Source organism: Podarcis melisellensis (assembly GCF_964234715.1).
Source record: "Podarcis melisellensis genome assembly, chromosome: 4".
Classification (NCBI taxonomy): Eukaryota; Metazoa; Chordata; class Lepidosauria; order Squamata; family Lacertidae; genus Podarcis; species Podarcis melisellensis.
In genome coordinates, this window is record NC_138531.1 from 48,838,920 (window position 1) to 48,858,607 (window position 19,688).

A 19,688-nucleotide genomic window follows, 5' to 3' on the forward strand; every position below is an offset into this window, starting at 1 on the left:
TCGTCTTTTCCCCATAGACATCTAATAGTAGAATTTTATATCAATAAAATTGTGCTAAAGGTCAATGGACCATTTGCAATATGACTGCAGCACTTTTGCACGTTTACCCTAAAGCCAGGGAAAAAGCCATGGCCATGTAATTAGGTGATATCACCATTGATGTCTTCTATTAATTTATGAGGGGAGGGCGATGTTTATGTTACAAATTTGTTGTAATGTATGATGTTGGTCTTTTGTTTTTGTTTTGCTTTGGTTCTTGTCTGTTTGGGTTTTTTTGTAAGTTTTGGCGGTTTTAAATTTGGAGGTTCAAGTACATTATGGTGGTATGGGAAACTGTTGTGTGACGGGCCAATGGCCGTAATAAAGATCAATCCAATCCAGCCATGGCTAGGATCTATCCCCACTCGCATTCCACTACTTCCATGCATGCCAGAAGTCTATGTTTTCTTCCAGTGGCACCCCATGTATTCTTGCAAGGTGTCAATGGAAGGAGGCAGCTTAAAAGTTCCTGTGCAGAAACAGAAGTCAGCTGGTGGCAGATGGATCCTGCCCCTCCTCCCAGGCATCTAAAATGTTTGATGACATTGTCTAGCTTAAGATTTAGCAGTATCAAGAATTTACATGCTAGTTTAGAAACAGTGGACAAAAAGGAATAGCCTGCTTACTCCCAATCATGTTGCTGCATCACCTGTACGAAATATGCCTCTATGAGGGCTGCTCAGTTCTCAGTGAATACCACTGTTAAAATTACTTATGTATGAAAAAGCATTCTCAAAAGTTCATGGAAGTGCAGGCAATTCTTCCATGACAGAGTCATTATTGGAGTCTTCCAAATCTTCATTTTCAGACACTTCTGCTGTACGTTTCACACCCCTCTGTTGTGAAATGGCCATAATATATTTCATGTTGTAACGGTTCCAGTCACAACTGTAGAGACAAAGACCATGGGGTGGGGGATTAGGTAGATTCAAAGCAGTGCATGTAAGAGCTTTCCTATGTTTTTAAAAAGTAGCCAATAAATAATCAGACCACTGTCAGCAACATACTACTTGCATTGGTTCACACATGCCACACTCATAGCTTAATTTCTCAAGGCAAACCTGAGAATGGCTCCATTGAAAAGTATTATGTTTGAGGCAATATGAAAGTTATATCTGTGGATTTTAATTGATGATGCTTCATTGGCACACACAACTAATTAACCACGATCTTTCTTACTAGCTGCTTCTGCAAGTAAACTCCATGTTGCAAGATGCTCTAATGTTGAAATAACAAACCATCAGATCTAACATATATGGTGACTCTCTGGCCTGCCAGACTTTCCCCAAGCCCTTTCCCTACCCCAGCTTCACTTTCTCCATGCTCTTCTGCTGATCAGTGCAGACCAGTGAGGAAGGCGCATTTTTCATCCCCACAAAGACACACTGGAAGGGTGGAATTAAGACAATGGGGGGAAAGACCTCTTCCTGAACTAATTGGAACAGGCTAGCTATCGGGGGCTGTTTGTTAAGGGTATGAGATTATGAGTCTGGTATGTACTGTGTGTTTGTGTGTGTGTGAATGGGGAAAGCATGTTCAAGGATGGAGTACAGTAGTATGCAGCCCCCAACTACCTTACCCGCCCCTGAAGGAATTTGGTGCTGGGAACAGGAGGGGTCCTTAAGGCAACAGAAAGGTCACTGAGTGAATGGCAAGGCACTTGACAGAACAAAATCACACAAAGCTAGAAGATCCCAGGTAAAATTCTCCCCAATTCAATGCGGGATGTTAGGTGGAAGGAAGGGGAAAGGGAATTTTCATTAAGAAATGCTCAATATTTTAGTCAGAGTCATCTCTTTCTACTGGGAAGAGAAATTATTTGAAAGAGAATGCAACTGGACAAAATACGTACAGTTTGGAAACGTCTTCAAAGTGACGCTGAATGCTCTTCTGAAGGAATTGGATGGTGGGCAGCAGTTTCTCTGACCTGCAAAAGCACACACAAAAATTAACTCTTGGTTTGTAAAAATCATTCTGTACATTTTAAGAATAAAAAGGGCTAAATTCAAAACTTCAAAGTGTCAAAGAACTGAGACAGCTGTGAATGGTGACTTGCAATGAAACAACTACTACTTGCAGAAGTGGTAAACTATGTCTCTCTCACACACATACACAATATTGCTACAATTTAAGTTTCTGTCCACTGTGGCAGCTACCTGGTAATTAGGAATGTAATTTTCAGTCCAATCACCTTAAAGGCATAAAATTGGTACAAATACCAATTTTGCTAATTCAGATTCACAGTCTAAAGAATATTTAATTTTCTAAAGCTAAGCAGATCTGGGCCCAACCAGTTCTGACGGGAAACCTCTCCAAATTTCTTAGGTAAGGGCAGGAGACCAGTATGTCTTATTCTCTCTCTTCCCACACCCTTATCCCCAAGGTCACTAACCTTGTTTTTAACTTGCATCCATGTAACATAAGCAACTTCTGAGTCCAGATTAGATAGAATTCCAAATGACGAGATGTCTCAAAGGAAGAGGCTAAAAATTCTAGCATTTTTTCTATATACACTTCTGGAAGCATCGAGGAGATTACTTCAACTGTGGTTTAAAAAATGGTAAGTTATTAGTTTAAATCACATGTGCAAAATCTTAAACCAAAAAAACCCAGTATATTCTATATGATTCATCACTAAGCTTTCCAGTTCCAAGTTGTTGTTTTTTAATTAAAAAAAGATATCTCCAGGCAAAGGAAATCCAAATCAATAAGTTGCCATACTGCACGATGCTATTCTTTCCCTATTTCCCCCTCTTTCTAGATTTAGGTAGGCAGCTGTGTTGGTCTGACACAGACGAAATATAAGTTTGTTCTTAGTCTCTAAGGTGCTACTGCACTCTCTCTATATATATTCGCCCCCCCTTATTCTTGCACACATGTCAAGCACCTGAGATCATTTGGGACTTTGTATACTTTCCTTCTCCCTAATATATAGGCAAACCACGTATTGGAGACGTCTTAGAACTACAGGAAATCTAGCTTTCTGCAACCACCACATTAGACTGGCAACAGAATTCCAGCTTACTTTCATTGTATGGAACAGTTTCTAGGACCTCCTGAATCAGCTTCTTCTCATTCAGTCGAAAAGACATGACAATCGCCTTGGTGTACTCCTTCTGAACCAGTACTTTACGAATACTACTAGGGGTGATGTCAATTTCTAGGTCGTATGGATCAAAGACCAGACTAGAGTCCAAAGAATAGATAAGAAGACCTTCTGTGGTTGTTGCTGCCCAGCTTCGTCCTACAAGAGAAATATTGCTTGTGTTAGTTAAAATTGTTCATGTCTGGAAGGTGTAATATTGGAAAATTATATTAGACAGCTTTTATAAACCAAGATCTTGAAGAATAAATCTACGTGTACAAACAACTTTATTCTTAAACTGTACTGGCTGGCATAAAACATGTACTTTCCACTAGTCAAATCAAAGTGCAAATAAGTGACAGATATCTAGTAATTATGATTAGTTATGCTGTTCTAGGGGTGAACTAAGACAGCCATCTCATTCCAAAGCAAGTAATGGTGGGAACTGTAGTTTAATTCAATTCCCAGTTCCTTTAACAAACTGCAGCTTCCATGACACTTTGGGGGAAGCAGTGTGCTTTAAATGTGTGGTGTGACCCTGCCACTGTCACTGCAGATCCTTGTTTCTTCAAGTTTCCTTCACTACTCCTTCCTGCTGCAAATGAAAGGCAGAGGTCTGATTAGTTGCCCCTCATTGCTGATGGCAAGAGATGGATGCACAAAACAGCATATGAGGAGTGTTAGGGAAAACACTCAAGGCAGAGGCATAGCATGATTTTGAGGGAGCACAAGCACACAGGGATCCCCACATGTTTCATATAGGCATCAATTTTGTGTGGATACCTATTTGGACATTTGGAAGGCTTATTAACCTATGTTTAATTTAAGATTTACTTACTAATGGTGGTCTATCTTTCGTATTATTTGTATATGCCAGTTATCATTATTATTTTTCTCTTCCTTCTTTCTCTTCTTTTATTTCCTCTTTTTCCTTGTTCTTCTCATTAAATTCACACGCACACAAAATAGCAATTTTTAAAAAGACAGCCACTTCATTTCTTTTAAACCACCACAACCTGATCCTAAAAGCAGCACCACTGCCAGTTCCATTCTAAAAGCACCCACCAGTAGGAGAGAAGCGGAGGCAGGTCACTCTTATTTCTGGTTTAAAGGATCGAGAACTCATGTCACCTGAAACAAAGTTGAAGACAAATTCAGTTCACTTCTTGTCTTAAATATTAATTTTACATGTACAGTGGTACCTCTGGGTGCGAACGGGATCCGTTCCAGAACCCCATTCGCATCCTGAAGTGAATGTAACACACGACTTTGTGTCTGCGCGTGTCGCGTTTCACCGCTTCTGCGCATGACGTCATTATGAGCGTCTGCACGTGCGTGAGCGGCGAAACCTGGAAGTAACGCATTCCATTGCTTCCAGGTTGCCATGTAGCGCAACCCAAAAATGCTTAACCTGAAGCGTATTCATCCCTTGGTATGATTGTACTAACCATGAGAGTCCAAGTTAATCCCATTTAGTTAGCAGTCAGTATGGCAAGCCAGTTGCACTAGCATTTGTAAAAAATAAATAAAATATTTCTAAAAAGGTTTAAAACTGTTTGCCAGAGTTTAAACAGCATAGTAAAAACTACATTTTGGGCTGTGTCCAACACTGAAAGCTTCACACAATATGCCTCCCTGCATGCAATGGAACTTCCTCTCACGTACCCCACCAGTCCCGCCGACACACTCAAAATAAGTTTTTGGAGGGTTGGGGAACCCCTGGAGCAGCTTTTGCTGATGTACCAGAAAAAGAGAGGCAATGAAAGTCCTGTTGCACAAGTGGAACTCTGCTTGCACAGTGTTGGATACAACCCATTTCCATCCCTATCATTACTGTCACTGAACAGATTGTTGCAGTAATATCTAGGAATCTGCCTATCCTTCTGATTGCAGCGTTGGATGGGGCTGATGGGAGCGAAAACAGATTAAGACAGGTAAACTGCAAGAGAACACAGGAAAGAGGCAACAGGGACAACTTCACAAAACAGGAATGGATGTGAAAATGCTGGTGGCAACCACAGTGCTGGAGGCCCTGAATCCCTTCCCTAGAACCATCACGGAATGTGAAACTGATGGCTGCATCGACCTCAGCATTTTGAAATCTTAAATTCCAAGCGCCCATTCTCACACAATGGGTTTCACTCTTCAGGAGATGTCAAAAGAAGACAAAGTGCTATTAGCTGGACTCCCAGCTTAAAAAGAAAAAGGTTTGATCACCGCTTTAGGAAGTAAAAGTGAGAAAGCATAAACAAAAGGCTTGCTTTGCATGTTCTCACCCTTTCCATTCCTCCCTGACTCAGCAAGGGAGCTTCCTAGCTCACAGAGTACCTGGCACACATGAAACAGCAGATAAGCGGAAAATTGTGAAATGGAAACAGATACCTCTTTTAACTCCCGGAAGAGGGATTGCAACATTATCATCGTCCCCAGTTCCTTCATCTATTAATGCCATGCTACCAAATTCAGTCATTTTCCTGCGATCCAAGTACTCCTGTAAAGTTGAAAAACAACAACATTGCAAAGCTTATATTCTTCAGGTAGAAGGCACATGAATTCGGGTAAACTATTTGGAATTTCTATAATGTTTCAGAATATTTAAAGGGCTACAGCATTTGCTCAATCTCTATTCCTCCAAATCTAAGATGTGCGCATGCTTTCTGGATAAAAGTCAAGCACTAGAAAGACAACATTGGTTCATAGATAGGAATGTCATAACAAAATACTTCGGAGCACAGATTTGCATCACTTGGTCCAAAGACTGAATTCATTGACAGATTACAACTCAGGTTGCCACAGGGAAACAGAAGCACAAACATACTTCTGTTTAATAGTGTCATATAGATCATACCCAAAGATACACAACAAATAAGGGGGAGGGGAGAATCAATCACTAACCTCCATTGCGTCCAAAGACAAGTTGCAAGATATTTCAAATTTCTTAATGAGCATCTGTTCCTTGACATGATAAATGCAAACAAACTTTGACTGCCCTCCTGCTAGAATACACTGCCCATCAGCCGAGTAACATAGAGTAGTAAAAGATCTGGGGAGGAAAACAAAGACATGTTGGATTTATGTTATAAGTCAGTCCCTTCCACCAAGAGAGATATTCTGGTTATGCTGCAGATAGATGTCTGTTGTGCTAAGAAATTAGGTCCTCATTTCTCTACCCAACCATTCCAACCATAGCCATCTTAAACTCATTTTTTCATGAACTAAAGAGACTCAACACATAATAGAAAAAGGTCAGGATTGAAATAAACAATGTTGTGACAGCCTGAATACCATGGGGTTATTAATTATAGTAGAGCCTTCTATTTTATTAGAGGGAGATTAAAAAAAGAGAGAAAATACTTATTTCGCCTGACATGTTCATCACTGTTTAAAAACCTACCTGCAATAAGTTCTTTCTTTGCAAAAATTATCTGAATAAGTTATCTGAATACAGTCCTTCAAAATATATGCCTGCCATTCTCTTACTGCCTTTGCCTGCTAACATGGTAAGAGGGGCGCTGAATGAGCTCTAACAAATTGCAGGATTACCTTTCGCACAGCAACAAGTAAAACCTAAGACTCTGACTACAAGTCTGACTACAAGCTCATAGTTGATGGGTGCATTAAGTCAGATGACCACATCTTAAGAAGTTATCAAAACCAGATACTAATACAATCACATATACACACCTTTATCTGCAGTAAGGAGACATATTTAATTTACAAAAAGTCAATAGGATACAGAAGAGAGCTTTCAAAGGCAGCAAGCAATGCACAAGCTTCCTACTTCTCTATTAAAACTAGTCTAATAAAACTCAAGTTCACCAGATACACAGGCAGTTAATTCCAACAACTATATTAAGTATCCCGAATTCAAAGGAAAAGAGCTAGTCCTTCTTAGAATAGGGTCACAAATGGGTTAGATGACACTGGAGATCCCTCCCAACCCTGTGATCAAATAGTCAACCTACTTATGTAACAAGCAAATAGAAAGAGAACCTATCCAGTTGACGCTGACACAAAACCCCACACATACATGATAAAAAAGAATATAAGTTTCACCACCACCCCTCCTCTCCCCCCCTGACCTTATACTGTACTCAACACTAATGTCTCATAACAAATGTAACTGATCTGTAGAAAAGACTTTACAACCTGAAAAAAAGAGACAAGGCATGTACTTCTGTAAACCAAGGGAATTATTATTTTTTAAAGTCTACCTACTTCCCCTTAGCAGATTGTTTGGCGGTTATTTTGTCCAGCTCTTTTCTGCCCATCTGAAGGTCATGTCGCCCCACAATTGATCCTGTCTGCACAGCATTTTCATAGTCCCAGAAAGTGATCTGTCCATCCAAGGAAGCAACTGCAAGCTCACTGCCATCCGGACGAAAAGCAACAGCGAGCACTGAAAAAGGTAAGGGAGCAAAACCAAAGTCACGCCTTCCTGTATGTACATTTCGGCCACATTGCCCTCAGTTGTTAAAAAACACACACAGATAAACTCAATGAAACCAGATTCAGAATTTCCAGAAATCACACATGAACACACAAGCTCAACACATAACATATCCATCGTGACAAAGACTATATATAATGCTGTGCTGTATAAAGTCGTGCTGAAACATAACCATTTATCCTGGCATTTTTTTCATTTCTGAACCTTTTGCAGTTTACATTTTGCAGTTTACATTTCAAAGCAGGTACTGCTGACATATGCTGTACTGGGTTGGTTGGTTTTTAATGCAAATGTATTGGTATTGCCAAGCTTTTATGCAATGGAGATTCAATGACTTCATTTACTCATTTTAATGAGTAATGGATTTTAATGAGTTTGGATCCAAACCTACAAGAAAGAAGATTCCACCTAAACATTAGGAAGAACTTCCTGACAGTAAGAGCTGTTCAACAGTGGAATTTGCTGCCAAGGAGTGTGGTGGAGTCTCCTTCTTTGGAGGTCTTTAAGCAGAGGCTTGACAACCATATGTCAGGAGTGCTCTGATGGTGTTTCCTGCTTGGCAGGAGGTTGGACTCGATGGCCCTTGTGGTCTCTTCCAACTCTATGATTCTATGATTCTAATATGTATCTTATAATGCTTGCTCATTGACTGTTTCTCATCTGATCCTTCAGCTTGTTATTATAGTATGTATTGCAGGGAGACAGAAATGCTTCAAGTAAATACAAGTAAACACAGATGTACTACCTGACAAATTAAGTTCCAGTTGTGAGGGGCAAGCTGCATTATATGCAAGCTTTCTTCCCAGAACCTAGGACCAATTGAAGCTTTAACCAGCCACCCAACATCACATGGAGAACATAGCTGCCTGCATTCACACAAGAGATTTCCAAGGGACTCACCATCCGAGTTCAGTCCCAGTGTTTCCTTGGTCCTCCAGCTATCCAGCATATCCCACAACCTGACTGTCTTATCCCAAGAGGCACTTGCTAGGACACACTTGACGGGATTAAAACACAGGCTACTGATGGGGCCTTCATGACCAGCTAAGACCTAATGGAGAAAAGCCAATTTGATTTCTTTTATACATGTTGGTTTATACAGGGAAAATGCAAAATTTTGTTGTCCCCGAGAGGGGGCAATGACAATAAAGATGATATTATTATTATTATTATTATTATTATTATTATTATTATTATTAAAGTTGCACATTAGAGATTTCATTACCGGGTTGTAATTCCCAACATTTAAAGTTACTATAGTATATGACTTTTGGGCCACATTTGAAATCGGCAAAGCACATGACCAGATCCTTCTAATGCACCACCAAATCAGAGCAAGGATCCAGGATCACAAGCGCTAGGACTTTCAATACAGCAACACTAGAACGGTCGCTGTATCGCCATCACAGCTGTGGATCAGCATTGCGAGACATGACTATATGGCAACAGATATCATTGCCAGATTCAGCACGGCAGCACACACAGAACAGCTAACATACATGGGATACATCCTTATACTGAATGATCATAATGGGAGTGAAAATGATAGGCAGACCTCTCCACTTGCTATACAAAGGATTCTGTTGAAGCTATGAAGACACAGGGAACACCAAGTGGGCACAGCTGTGCCAATCAATAGGGTTCGATGTTAGAAGCTGAATTTAGATGCAAAAACTGCACATTAGCTAGTAAGATAAATGAAAGATGTGCCTATTTTTAATCACGCTCAACTCACTCAAGTTCAATGATTCTTTTAAATCCTGCAAATATATACGGTCTCTGCTCTAAGGATGGAATCAGCCTCAATTAAAAGCAGTTTCAAAAGGGGTTGAGACAACCAAAACAAAATGCCTCTTACATCTAAGAGTCGCCCACTCTGCACTGACCACACAAATACTTCAAAGGAGTCCTGAGAACCAGCTGAAACAATCTCGCCACTGGAGTCCACAGCCAAGCAAGAGAACTGTGTTGGTCGTGGGGAAGTGAAGGTGCGGAAATTGCGGTACCTGTTTAAAACATGCAGAAATGTGATTTAAGGAAAAACTTTGGTGCCTGTATACTATTCTAGGTAAAAGTCCCTCAGTGATATCATAAAAAGTGAAGGAATATCCCAAGTGAACAACTGATTAGCTTTTAAAAATTATATTTCTACAACAAAAGAATAAGCTTCTCAATGGAGAAGGCTAGGCTTTGGTTGTTTCTGAAACTGGACGCAATTTTTCTATTCGATACTTTCAAATTATGAAATGCTCACATGACACAATGGCACAAGAGGAGTGTACCACATCTAACCAAACAACATTCTAGATATTAATTAGAAATATTCCCTCTAAATTCTCTGGTTTTCCACTCCAAGCTCAGGGAAGAGAGAATTTTGCTAGGGGGGTAAAAGAATAATTTACCTGTGCAGATCAAAAGCTCGAACTGTCCCATCTAAGGAAGCACTCAGAATGACATATCCTGAAGCGGTAAATGTTACGGCAGATATACTGCTTGTATGTTCTGTAAAAGTTACAAAACAGAAGCCACTGCTGGTGTTCCACACCTTCACCTGAAAATAAAACAGGAAATGCTCCAGTAAGCTTCAGAAATATTCCTTCTCTGGGACTGACACAGTATTGAGATTCAAGTCACTGAAAGAACATTCCCGTACACCACTTAGCAGAGCTAAACATCCAGGGAAGTTAAGCAAGCCATTCAAAATCACACATGCAGAAGCCCAAGGACATGAATTTATCATTTTGTCATCAGCTGGAAATATCACTGACAACATGATCTGGCCAGACATTACGAGTCACTACAGCCAACCAAGAACGTGGTCAACTTCCATGTTACACAGCTTTGCTTCTGCTCCAAATATACACTAATGTCTTTTTTCTAAAAAAATAATGCAAGCATCACCCATAGCAAACAGGAATGACAACATATCCAAAATAAATTAAGGTTCCTAGCTCCTAGGAACTTTAAGAGCTCCTTTCTTAGTATCTTTATAGTATATGTCCAGAAATTGCAGATTTTAGAGAACTACGAACTCCATGTTCAATAACATGCGGCAGACTTACTTTCCCATCATCTCCGCCAGTGACTAAGTATTGCCCATCTGGAGAATATGCAAGAGAAACCATGCTGTTGAAATGGCCTTGCTGCTTTAGCACATAGGACTCGCTCTGCCATTCCCAAACCAGAAGCTGCCCCAGACCTGTAAGGATAATGACAAGTAGTTCAGACTCAAATACAACTATTCAATCTATACATTTTCCTGCAGCACCAATACATAGAATACACCAACACACACGAAGCTATGTCTGTAAATTGCAGTTAATGAGTTCAGAAATATGGTGGGTGTAAGAACTGCACCAATCAAGACTGACCAAAGTGGATTAGCATTTCACCGCTCTCAGGGTTCCACTGAATTCTTACTTTTTACACAAGCTTGTGCTTGCCCATATTCACAAAGACAATGTGATGCATGAACTGGCAATGCAACACACAGTGCCATGACCATGCCTTATGAGGAATGGTTGAGGGAGCTGGGTATGTTTAGCCTGGAAAAGAGGAGATATGATAGCCACCTTCAAATATCTAAAAGGCTGCCACATGGAAGATGGAGGAAGCTTGTTTTCTCCTGCTCCAGAGGCTAGGGCCCAAACCAATGTATTCAAGTAACAAGAAAGGAGATTCTGACTAAGCCTGCTCTTGTTCATGATTTCATAACCCAGCTTGATAAAGAAATGGGTCCAACCTCCCAAATTTGCCTGGATGTGATAACTTTCCAAAGTCTCTAAAGGAGCGATCATATGCACAAGAAGCTGACACAAAGCAAGCTGGAGTAGGTTAAGAGAGCATGAAGTGAAACCTGATCCAAACACTGTCCAACAGTGGGGCTGCTGCTCTGCCTGAGCATAGCAAGTCTTTCAAGGTGTATTCTATGGCAGGTCATGTAGCCAAACTGAATGGGCTCAGGATCCAGCCTTAGTCGGAGGGAGGGCTCTGGTCCTACGCCTGCCATGACCTTTTTTGGGGAACTTATACCAGCTTGGCTTACCAGCTTCACCTCACCTGGCTGAACCTCGACTGAGCAAGGATAAGCAAGTTATGCTATGGTGTCTTCAACAGAGTCAGCACTGGGGACTTAACACCAGCAGAACTGAAGATTTAAGCTTCTCATCCCAGCAGCCCCCAATTTATATCTAAAGGAGTTTCCATGGATGAAGTGTGTCAAAGGGTTCTCTCAACATAACTGATTGTATAAACAGACCCTCATTCAACTGTGTGTCTCATAGTTACGCACCTGCACACCCAAAAGCAATCCAGTCACCAGTACTGTTGATAGAAATAGATGCGATCCTTTGGTCTGAAATGCTAAGTAGCAAAAAGAAAGAAAGAAACTGCTTAAAGCAAAGCGAAGCATTTGGGTGCCCATGCTAAAATTTCAGACCCATATAAAATAATGCATTATTAAGTCATAAGAACCTGTAGATGATGAAAGGAGACTAATACCAGTATCACTCTGTCCAAGCTTATAAAGCAGAAATTGCTTTTAAAGGGAAAAAAAAGATTTGTTCTTTCTCTAGAACTACATTTCTCTATAATGAGCAATATCCATACTTACCTTAAAGAATGGATGAGATTGAATTCTGGAAGTTCATGGAGGTGAAAAATTCCAGACGCGAAGCCAGTGACTAGTAGGTGAATTTTCTTGTGGTAAGCTGCAGCTGTCAAGATGTTAAAATCACCTTCTTTGTTGAAAAAGTATCTGAGAAAACAATTGAAATATGCTACTGACATGCGTTTAATGCAGGGCATATTTACCACTCAATTAATTTCATAATACACCAGCAAAAGACCAATGGTACTCTGACATTTTGGACATGAAGTAAAAACAAGTAAAGAAAGGTAGCCATCTCTTAAAAATCCAAGCAACATCCAACCCACCACTTTTTTAAAAAAACAAAAAAAAATGCTATAAAAAAAGTCAAAGGAAGAAACAATGTTGTGGTTAACACTGGATACCACCAGCAGTAGCTTCCACCTGCCCACGAACTGTCAGGCACAGTGGGGACTCGGCAGCAGAGCAATGCTTGCCCCCCACTGGTTAACCAGTGAATCAGGGGATAGAATTGCTCGGTATGGCATTTTTCTGTTCCACCTCTAACATGTCCACATTGACAGGGGAAGTCTGAGCCTGTTTCTTATTAACTGGATGCTTGTTAAGGCAGTGTTGTCCACCGCAAGGGAAAGTCTAAGTGCTTTCAGTTGAACATGCTTGGAGATTGTGGTGTGGGAGATCTTCACACTTTAGAAGGTTAGAATGCCATAATCCTAATCAAGAGTCATGCCTGCAGCACATTCATAGTGTCACAATGAGACAGTCTAATGGAACTGTTTTGTTTTCATATACACTGGCTTTGACTACATGACCAAGCTCCTGATTGCAACATATTCCTCCTTTTCTCTCTGGAAGATCACTTACTTGGCAGCACATGAGTATTTTACTCTCTTTCCCTTCTCTTTTTTCTTATGTGTGCTGGCTTTCCCATGGACCTCTTTGCCCTTCTGTTCTTCCATCAATTCTTCATCTAGGCCTTCTGCCAATTCTGCCTTATCTTCAGTTTGATCTTTTGGGGGTCGAACTTTCAAACCATCTAGTTCTGTATCGCACTGCCAGACACACAAAGCCCCATCTCTGCTGACAGTGTACAACTGGAACACCAAAACATAATGGTTAACATCATTGCACAACTGAAATGAGCCTTAAGCCTTAAGCAGATGAGCTAAACAAACATTTGATGTCACTATGCTCAACTGAGAGTCAAAAGGATACTTAGCTCAAAAGACTGCAATTCTCTAAGAGTAAAATGTTCTCTCATGAAACTGTAAAACAGAATCTTGTAAGCTACTTGACTTACAAGGGAAAAAATGACCTTTCAGCGAAAAAGCATCTCCCTTGCAACATAGTCATGCAGATCCCCAATTTAATCCCTCATGTCTCCAGATAGAGCTGTGAAAAGCTCCTGCCTAAAAGCCTGGAAACTCACTATCAGACTGAGCCCAATAGATAGATAGATAGATAGATAGATAGATAGATAGATAGATAGATGATAGAGATAGATAGATAGATGATAGATAGATAGATATAGATAGATAGATAGATGATAGATAGATAGATGATAGATAGATAGATAGATAGATAGATAGATGATAGATAGATAGATAGATAGATAGATAGATGATAGATAGATGATAGATAGATAGATAGATAGATAGATAGATGATAGATAGATAGATGATAGATAGATAGATAGATGATAGATGATAGATGATAGATAGATAGATATAGATAGATAGATAGATAGATGATAGATAGATAGATAGATGATAGAGATAGATAGATAGATGATAGATAGATATAGATAGATAGATAGATAGATAGATGATAGATAGATAGATGATAGATAGATAGATGATAGATAGATAGATGATAGATAGATAGATAGATAGATAGATAGATAGATGATAGATAGATGATAGATAGATGATAGATAGATGATAGATAGATAGATAGATAGATAGATAGATAGATAGATAGATAGATAGATGATAGATAGATAGATGATAGATAGATAGATAGATAGATAGATAGATAGATAGATGATAGATAGATAGATGATAGATAGATAGATAGATAGATAGATAGAGATAGATAGATGATAGATATAGATAGATAGATGATAGATGATAGATAGATGATAGATAGATATAGATAGATGATAGATAGATAGATAGATAGATAGATAGATAGATAGATGATAGATATAGATAGATGATAGATAGATAGATAGATAGATAGATAGATAGATAGATAGATAGATGATAGATAGATGATAGATAGATAGATAGATAGATAGATAGATAGATAGATAGATAGATAGATAGATGATAGATAGATATAGATAGATGATAGATAGATAGATAGATGATAGATAGATAGATAGATAGATAGATAGATAGATAGATGATAGATAGTTAGATTCAGTATGAGCCAGCTTCCTGTGTACCTAATTACAAAGACATTATCTTTCAATTTGAACTTATTTGAGAGAAAGCAATCTTGGATGTGAGATGTCTAATAAACTGAATTTTTAGACCAAATATAAAGCCTTGTTGGGATCCTACTTTATTGTTATCTTACGTTTATGGTACACTCTTGAGCTCCGCTGTATACATACATTCTAAATATATACATCCATTAACTGCCAATGTCCAAAATCCATAACAGGCCCTTCTGGACTTAGAAATATGGGAACATAATATATCTGAGGTGCTGATTGCTGGCTTATTTCTGGGCACCCAGGACATCAGTTCTGGGCACATTTTTAAAGAACTGCCACTGCCCCCCAGATAAGCAATCTGCAGAAGACCCCTAGAGTATATAAACACCTTGAGGAAAGTAGACTATACACGGCCTTTCATTGACTTGTGCCATGTAATTATCCAAAAGCAAAGTACACTAATCATAAAAACCAATGCAATATATATATAAGAGGTACATACATCTAGACTGTTTCCTTCAAAAAAACAGGCAACAATTGCATCCTTATGACCTCCCAAAGCATAATAAATCAGATTGGCCCATCGCTCTGCTCCAAACACCCACGTTGACATATCTTTGCTTCCTACTGCAAAACATCTAGAATAAAAGAATCGTAGTTAGAACATCTCAAAAACTACATCATAGTGGATATGTGAACAAGCAGTTTATACTGCACAATTCTATTGACAGTGAGAGGCCTTTGGAAAGATAGCAAGGAACAAAGAGACAGATTTGGATCCAAAGGTTCACTGCCACTGGAAGGAAATCATGGGATTCCAAACCACAGTTGCCAGTTCCCACCATCTGAGTGGATAGTCTCTCCAGTTTAAACTGGGAAAAGACATTTGGTCGATCCCTTACTGCTATTGGCCAATGTGTGTACATGTGGATATACAAAACAGAGGCAACTGAAATAGATCAGTGGACACTTAATGATATTAGAAACTGATTTAAGTAAACTTTTATAGACAGTGAATTTGGAGAAATACATTATATTTATTTGAAAGAGGAGAAAATTAAGGAGTCATTTTTAATATATTTCAACAACCCTTTTTTAAAGAATGGAATAATTGTATGGAACGATGGAAATGATTGCATTACAAATCTTAAGTTGGGTTCAGAGATCCATGAAAGGATTTCTGTTCAATAAATGGGATGTTTCCAGGTCTAATTCACAGAAGAGTGGGGAAGGTGATTTTCATTGGTCCTTCTCTGCACATATACACCCCAACTACTCTGGAGGGTTGGGGAACCTCTGGAACAGTGTCAGAAGTGGCAGCAGAGAGCTGTAGGAGGAACAGATTTTAAAAAAGTATGTCTCTCTTTCTGTTCAGGGAAGCTTGGGCTTGACTGCAACACCTTCTGTGTAGAGAAAGAATATTTCCATTTGCAGACAGGTTCTGCTGGACCCATCCCTCTATGCTTACTTTAATAAAAATTGTTTATTAACTCCGGAGTTAAAAAAATCTCTATTAACGAATGAAAAATGTGGACAATGGAGAATCCTGAAACAATAACCTGATCTTTTAGCATTACTGTTAAGGGAATTTATGAGACGAGGCACTGCCTAAATACACTCTCCTAAAAAGAGCAATGCAAGATTTTCTTTTCTTTTTGCAATGCAAGATTTACAAAATTATCAGCAGATACAATCAACCCAAGTCGCATTGGCTTTCAATGTATTTGCTCATTTTCTATGTTGCCTTGGTAAACTGCATATATTAAAACTTACTTAGAATCATCTGTCCAATCAATGCATGTTGTTTCGTCATATGCACCAAAGTAAGTTGTGTCAAGGACAAACGCATTAAATTCTCGCTTTTTTCCTGGGGCATGGTACATCAGAGCAACGTTCTCCTTTGTGACCACAAATTTCCTGTTTAACATAATATGAAAAATGAACTCAACATACATAATTATTCAGCAGAGAAATAAAAATGAACAAGATGACGCCAAGCGCATGTATTCAGATAATGCATTAGAATTGTGCAGGTTACCAAGGTTTATATATCTACACACATACATAAACATAAGCGAAAGTCTGTATTTACAGCTAGATAGTTATTTGTAATTATTTTGTCACCAGACACTTTTGTACAAGAAAAATATTGATTTGGGGTATATAAAGGTGATCCAGTCAAAAAGGTCACATTTCCTACTGTGTCTATTACTTCCCAACTCCTATGATAAGCAAAATTCATTTCAACAACTGGTACGACTATCACTTATACATACAAAAAAAGAAATAAACACAAAACCAGGAAGTTTCTCTTACTTTCCATTTGGAGAAAAACAGACACTGTGCACAGGTTTCTGAAAATGGAACTGATGAATCACAGATTTACTGATCAAGCTGACAAGTGAGGCAGCTCCCTCTGTTGGAAAAAGAACAAATAGATTGAGCATCATTTATATTCAGCCCAATTTCAAACTCAAATTTCTAAATGAAATAAAAGAGTCATGTTATTCAAGGGACTATAATAAAAGCAAACAACATTTTTTGCCTTGATTGTAGAACATTGTAAAAGATAGTTATACTTAAAATGAATCTAACTGTAACTTATATTTCTGTTAAAAATTCGTGATACTGACTGAATTCTTTTTTATTATATTAAAAATCTAAAATACCTTCATCAACTAATATAGCAAGATTTCCATCTGGAGAGAGTCCCACACATGCGACATTGTACTGGGTTGCCAGTGGTAATGTTTCAGACTTGTTACTGGAAGAGAAGAGGGTGAAAGAATCAATAAAACGTCCAAACAGTGACAGAACTGTATGCAAAATGCTAATCTGTTATACACCTCTGCCCAATCCAGAAAGTGTGAATTGCACATAGAAATACATTTCTGCACACAATACCATGTTTCTCAAGCCAGATTTCCTTTATGTCATCCCACATGTATGAAGGGGATTGGGGAATAGCTACATCCGTCCCAGTGTGAATGCAGTGTACCACTCATTAGCCCATTTTATAACTTTGATAATGGAGCACATTCTTTCACTATAGTGGAACAACAGAAGAGACCCAGAAACAGACCCAAGTAGCCCTTTTAGCAGTCTGTGTTATATGCAGACAAACCTCTAGTGATCATTTACTCTTTGAGAAAGCTCATTTATAAAGACAATAAAAGAAGATGCATACTTTTTCAAGTCAAAGACAGTAATTCTGTTTCCCACAGGACTAATCAGAGAATTCCCATCTGGAGTGAAATTCAGGTTTCCATGTCGGTAGACTGTACCCAGCAAGTTGGAGAACTGAAAAGAGAGAGAAGCGAAGTGAATGCAGACTTAACCAGTAGTTGGTCTCTAAGGTGCTACTGGACAATTTTTTAATTTTTTTATATAAATACCTATGAAGTTTCAAATAGTACAAACCAGTGAGGGGATAAATTAAGAGGATATAGTGCAGAAGCAGCCAACATGGGGCCCTCCAGATGTTGTTGGACTCCCATCAGCCCTTGACAACATGGTCAATGGTCAAGGATCACGAAAGCTGCAGTCCAACATCATCTGGAGATCACAGCATTGTCTACCTGAATAACGGATGGGATGAAAGAAGAGTATTTGACTTGTAGCCAACTCATTCTCCCAACCACAGGGAGGATGTGCACAGATGCGTCTATCTGTCAAGTAGGAGGAAAAGACGGGTGTTTTGCAAGGAAAAAAGGCAGCTAGGGGATAGAAAAGATGATGCAGATGGAAGTCAACATTAATGTTCAATTTCAACTATTTGTGGCATGCCAAGTACCAGAGTCAGCTAGTTAAGCAACACATAAAGATAGCAAATTTTGTGTGCGTTTGCCAGATTATGAGCAAATGCGGATAGTCGGCAGTGGCGGAGGTCGGCAGGAGAGTTCCTGGCTTCCAAGAGGATTAAAGCTGGACACGCTACTCGAGCAATTTGGCAAGATAACGATTAAAAGGAGCAACAGGAAGGGAAAAGGAGGACAGGGGTCACATACTCTCCAACATTTCTCCAGTGAAAACAGGGACATCCTAAGGAAAAGTGGGAGAGTCCGAGGTCAAATCAGAAACCTTATCTAAATCAGGGACGCCCCTGGGAAACAGGGACGCTTGGAAGGTCTGGGATCAAGCGGCCGCCCAGAGGCTGGGCCCTCAAGAAACGGGCAGCGACGGGCTCCTCTTGCCAGACCTAGGGCTGCCCAAGCTCCGAGACCCCCGGCCAGAAAGGACGAAGCCCCCCGCCCTGTAAGCGAACCTTGTAAGCGAACTTCATCCCCGCGCAGATTCCGGCACTCGGTCGGCAAACACATGGGCAGCACGAGTCGGCCGGAAGAGCCGCTTCGTTTTGCTTCCGGGTTCAGAACATTTCCAGGGCGACCTATCTGCTCTCTTTCTCTCGCTCTCTCTGCCGGCTCCTGTTGCGTCACTCAGACAGGGAACCGAAAGCTCCCGGAGACTCGCACTCCGCGTTCCGAGCAACATTCCTCCCCTCCGCTGCCGCCCCAACCCGCGTATAATTTGGGCCGGTGGGGAGCAAGCAGCGAGGTGCAGCTCATTTAAAGGCTGCTTTCTTGAGCACTCTTTCTCGAGAGCATGCCTCGAGTCATTATTTATTATGGTTATTTTTATTTAAAAAATACGTTCTTTTTCCATACAAGTAGGAGGGTCTCGTTTCCTTACGCTATTATAACGGCATGGCAGTGGAAGCAAAACCTGCGTTATGGCTGCAAGCTGTAAAAAGTAAAGTGAGCTTAAAATGCAAAAGCGCCCACGTGGCCAGGTTTACTGTTTTCCATCAGGATTGGCACGCGGTCTTTTGCTTTTATTTCAACGTGTCAGGAATGTAGCAGCTGTGGGTAGGTATGAGGTAGAGATTGGGAGGGGTGTCGTTTTGTGGCTCACAACTTAATGCACAACTTATCCGAAGGGCATAAGCTACTAAATCCGATGTCTAAAATTATCCAGCTGCCCCACTGGCGAGAGAGCCCAGATTTTGACTGCGGTTGTTAGAGCCAGACTAAGACATCTTGCTGGCTGAAGCCAAGCAGCAAAT

General features: G+C 39.8%; 1 protein-coding gene across 1 annotated transcript; it reads right to left on the minus strand.

Annotated features, from left to right (window-relative positions):
- Nucleotides 1-484: 484 nt before the first annotated feature.
- Nucleotides 485-19,050, minus strand: PWP2 (PWP2 small subunit processome component). Its single transcript, XM_081908065.1, has 21 exons — nucleotides 18,891-19,050; nucleotides 17,814-17,926; nucleotides 17,296-17,390; nucleotides 16,943-17,042; nucleotides 16,400-16,543; nucleotides 15,129-15,264; nucleotides 13,048-13,277; nucleotides 12,187-12,330; nucleotides 11,866-11,936; nucleotides 10,637-10,773; nucleotides 9,977-10,125; nucleotides 9,433-9,580; nucleotides 8,475-8,625; nucleotides 7,343-7,523; nucleotides 6,020-6,167; nucleotides 5,507-5,615; nucleotides 4,190-4,255; nucleotides 3,065-3,283; nucleotides 2,432-2,582; nucleotides 1,892-1,966; nucleotides 485-927 (listed from the first exon to the last, which is right to left on the minus strand). Exons 1-21 carry the CDS (start codon nucleotides 18,906-18,908, stop codon nucleotides 780-782), a joined length of 2,733 nt encoding a protein of 910 aa, XP_081764191.1. The 5' UTR covers nucleotides 18,909-19,050; the 3' UTR covers nucleotides 485-779.
- Nucleotides 19,051-19,688: the final 638 nt, after the last annotated feature.

Bases quoted from the DNA above. Each gene is read 5' to 3' on its own strand.
- PWP2 (XM_081908065.1), bottom strand. The intron at 15,265-16,399 runs GTAAGTTTTAAT...CTTTTATTCTAG, and splicing joins GATTGGACAGATGATTCTAA to ATGTTTTGCAGTAGGAAGCA. The intron at 3,284-4,189 runs GTGGGTGCTTTT...TTTCTCTTGTAG, and splicing joins CCTCCGCTTCTCTCCTACTG to GACGAAGCTGGGCAGCAACA.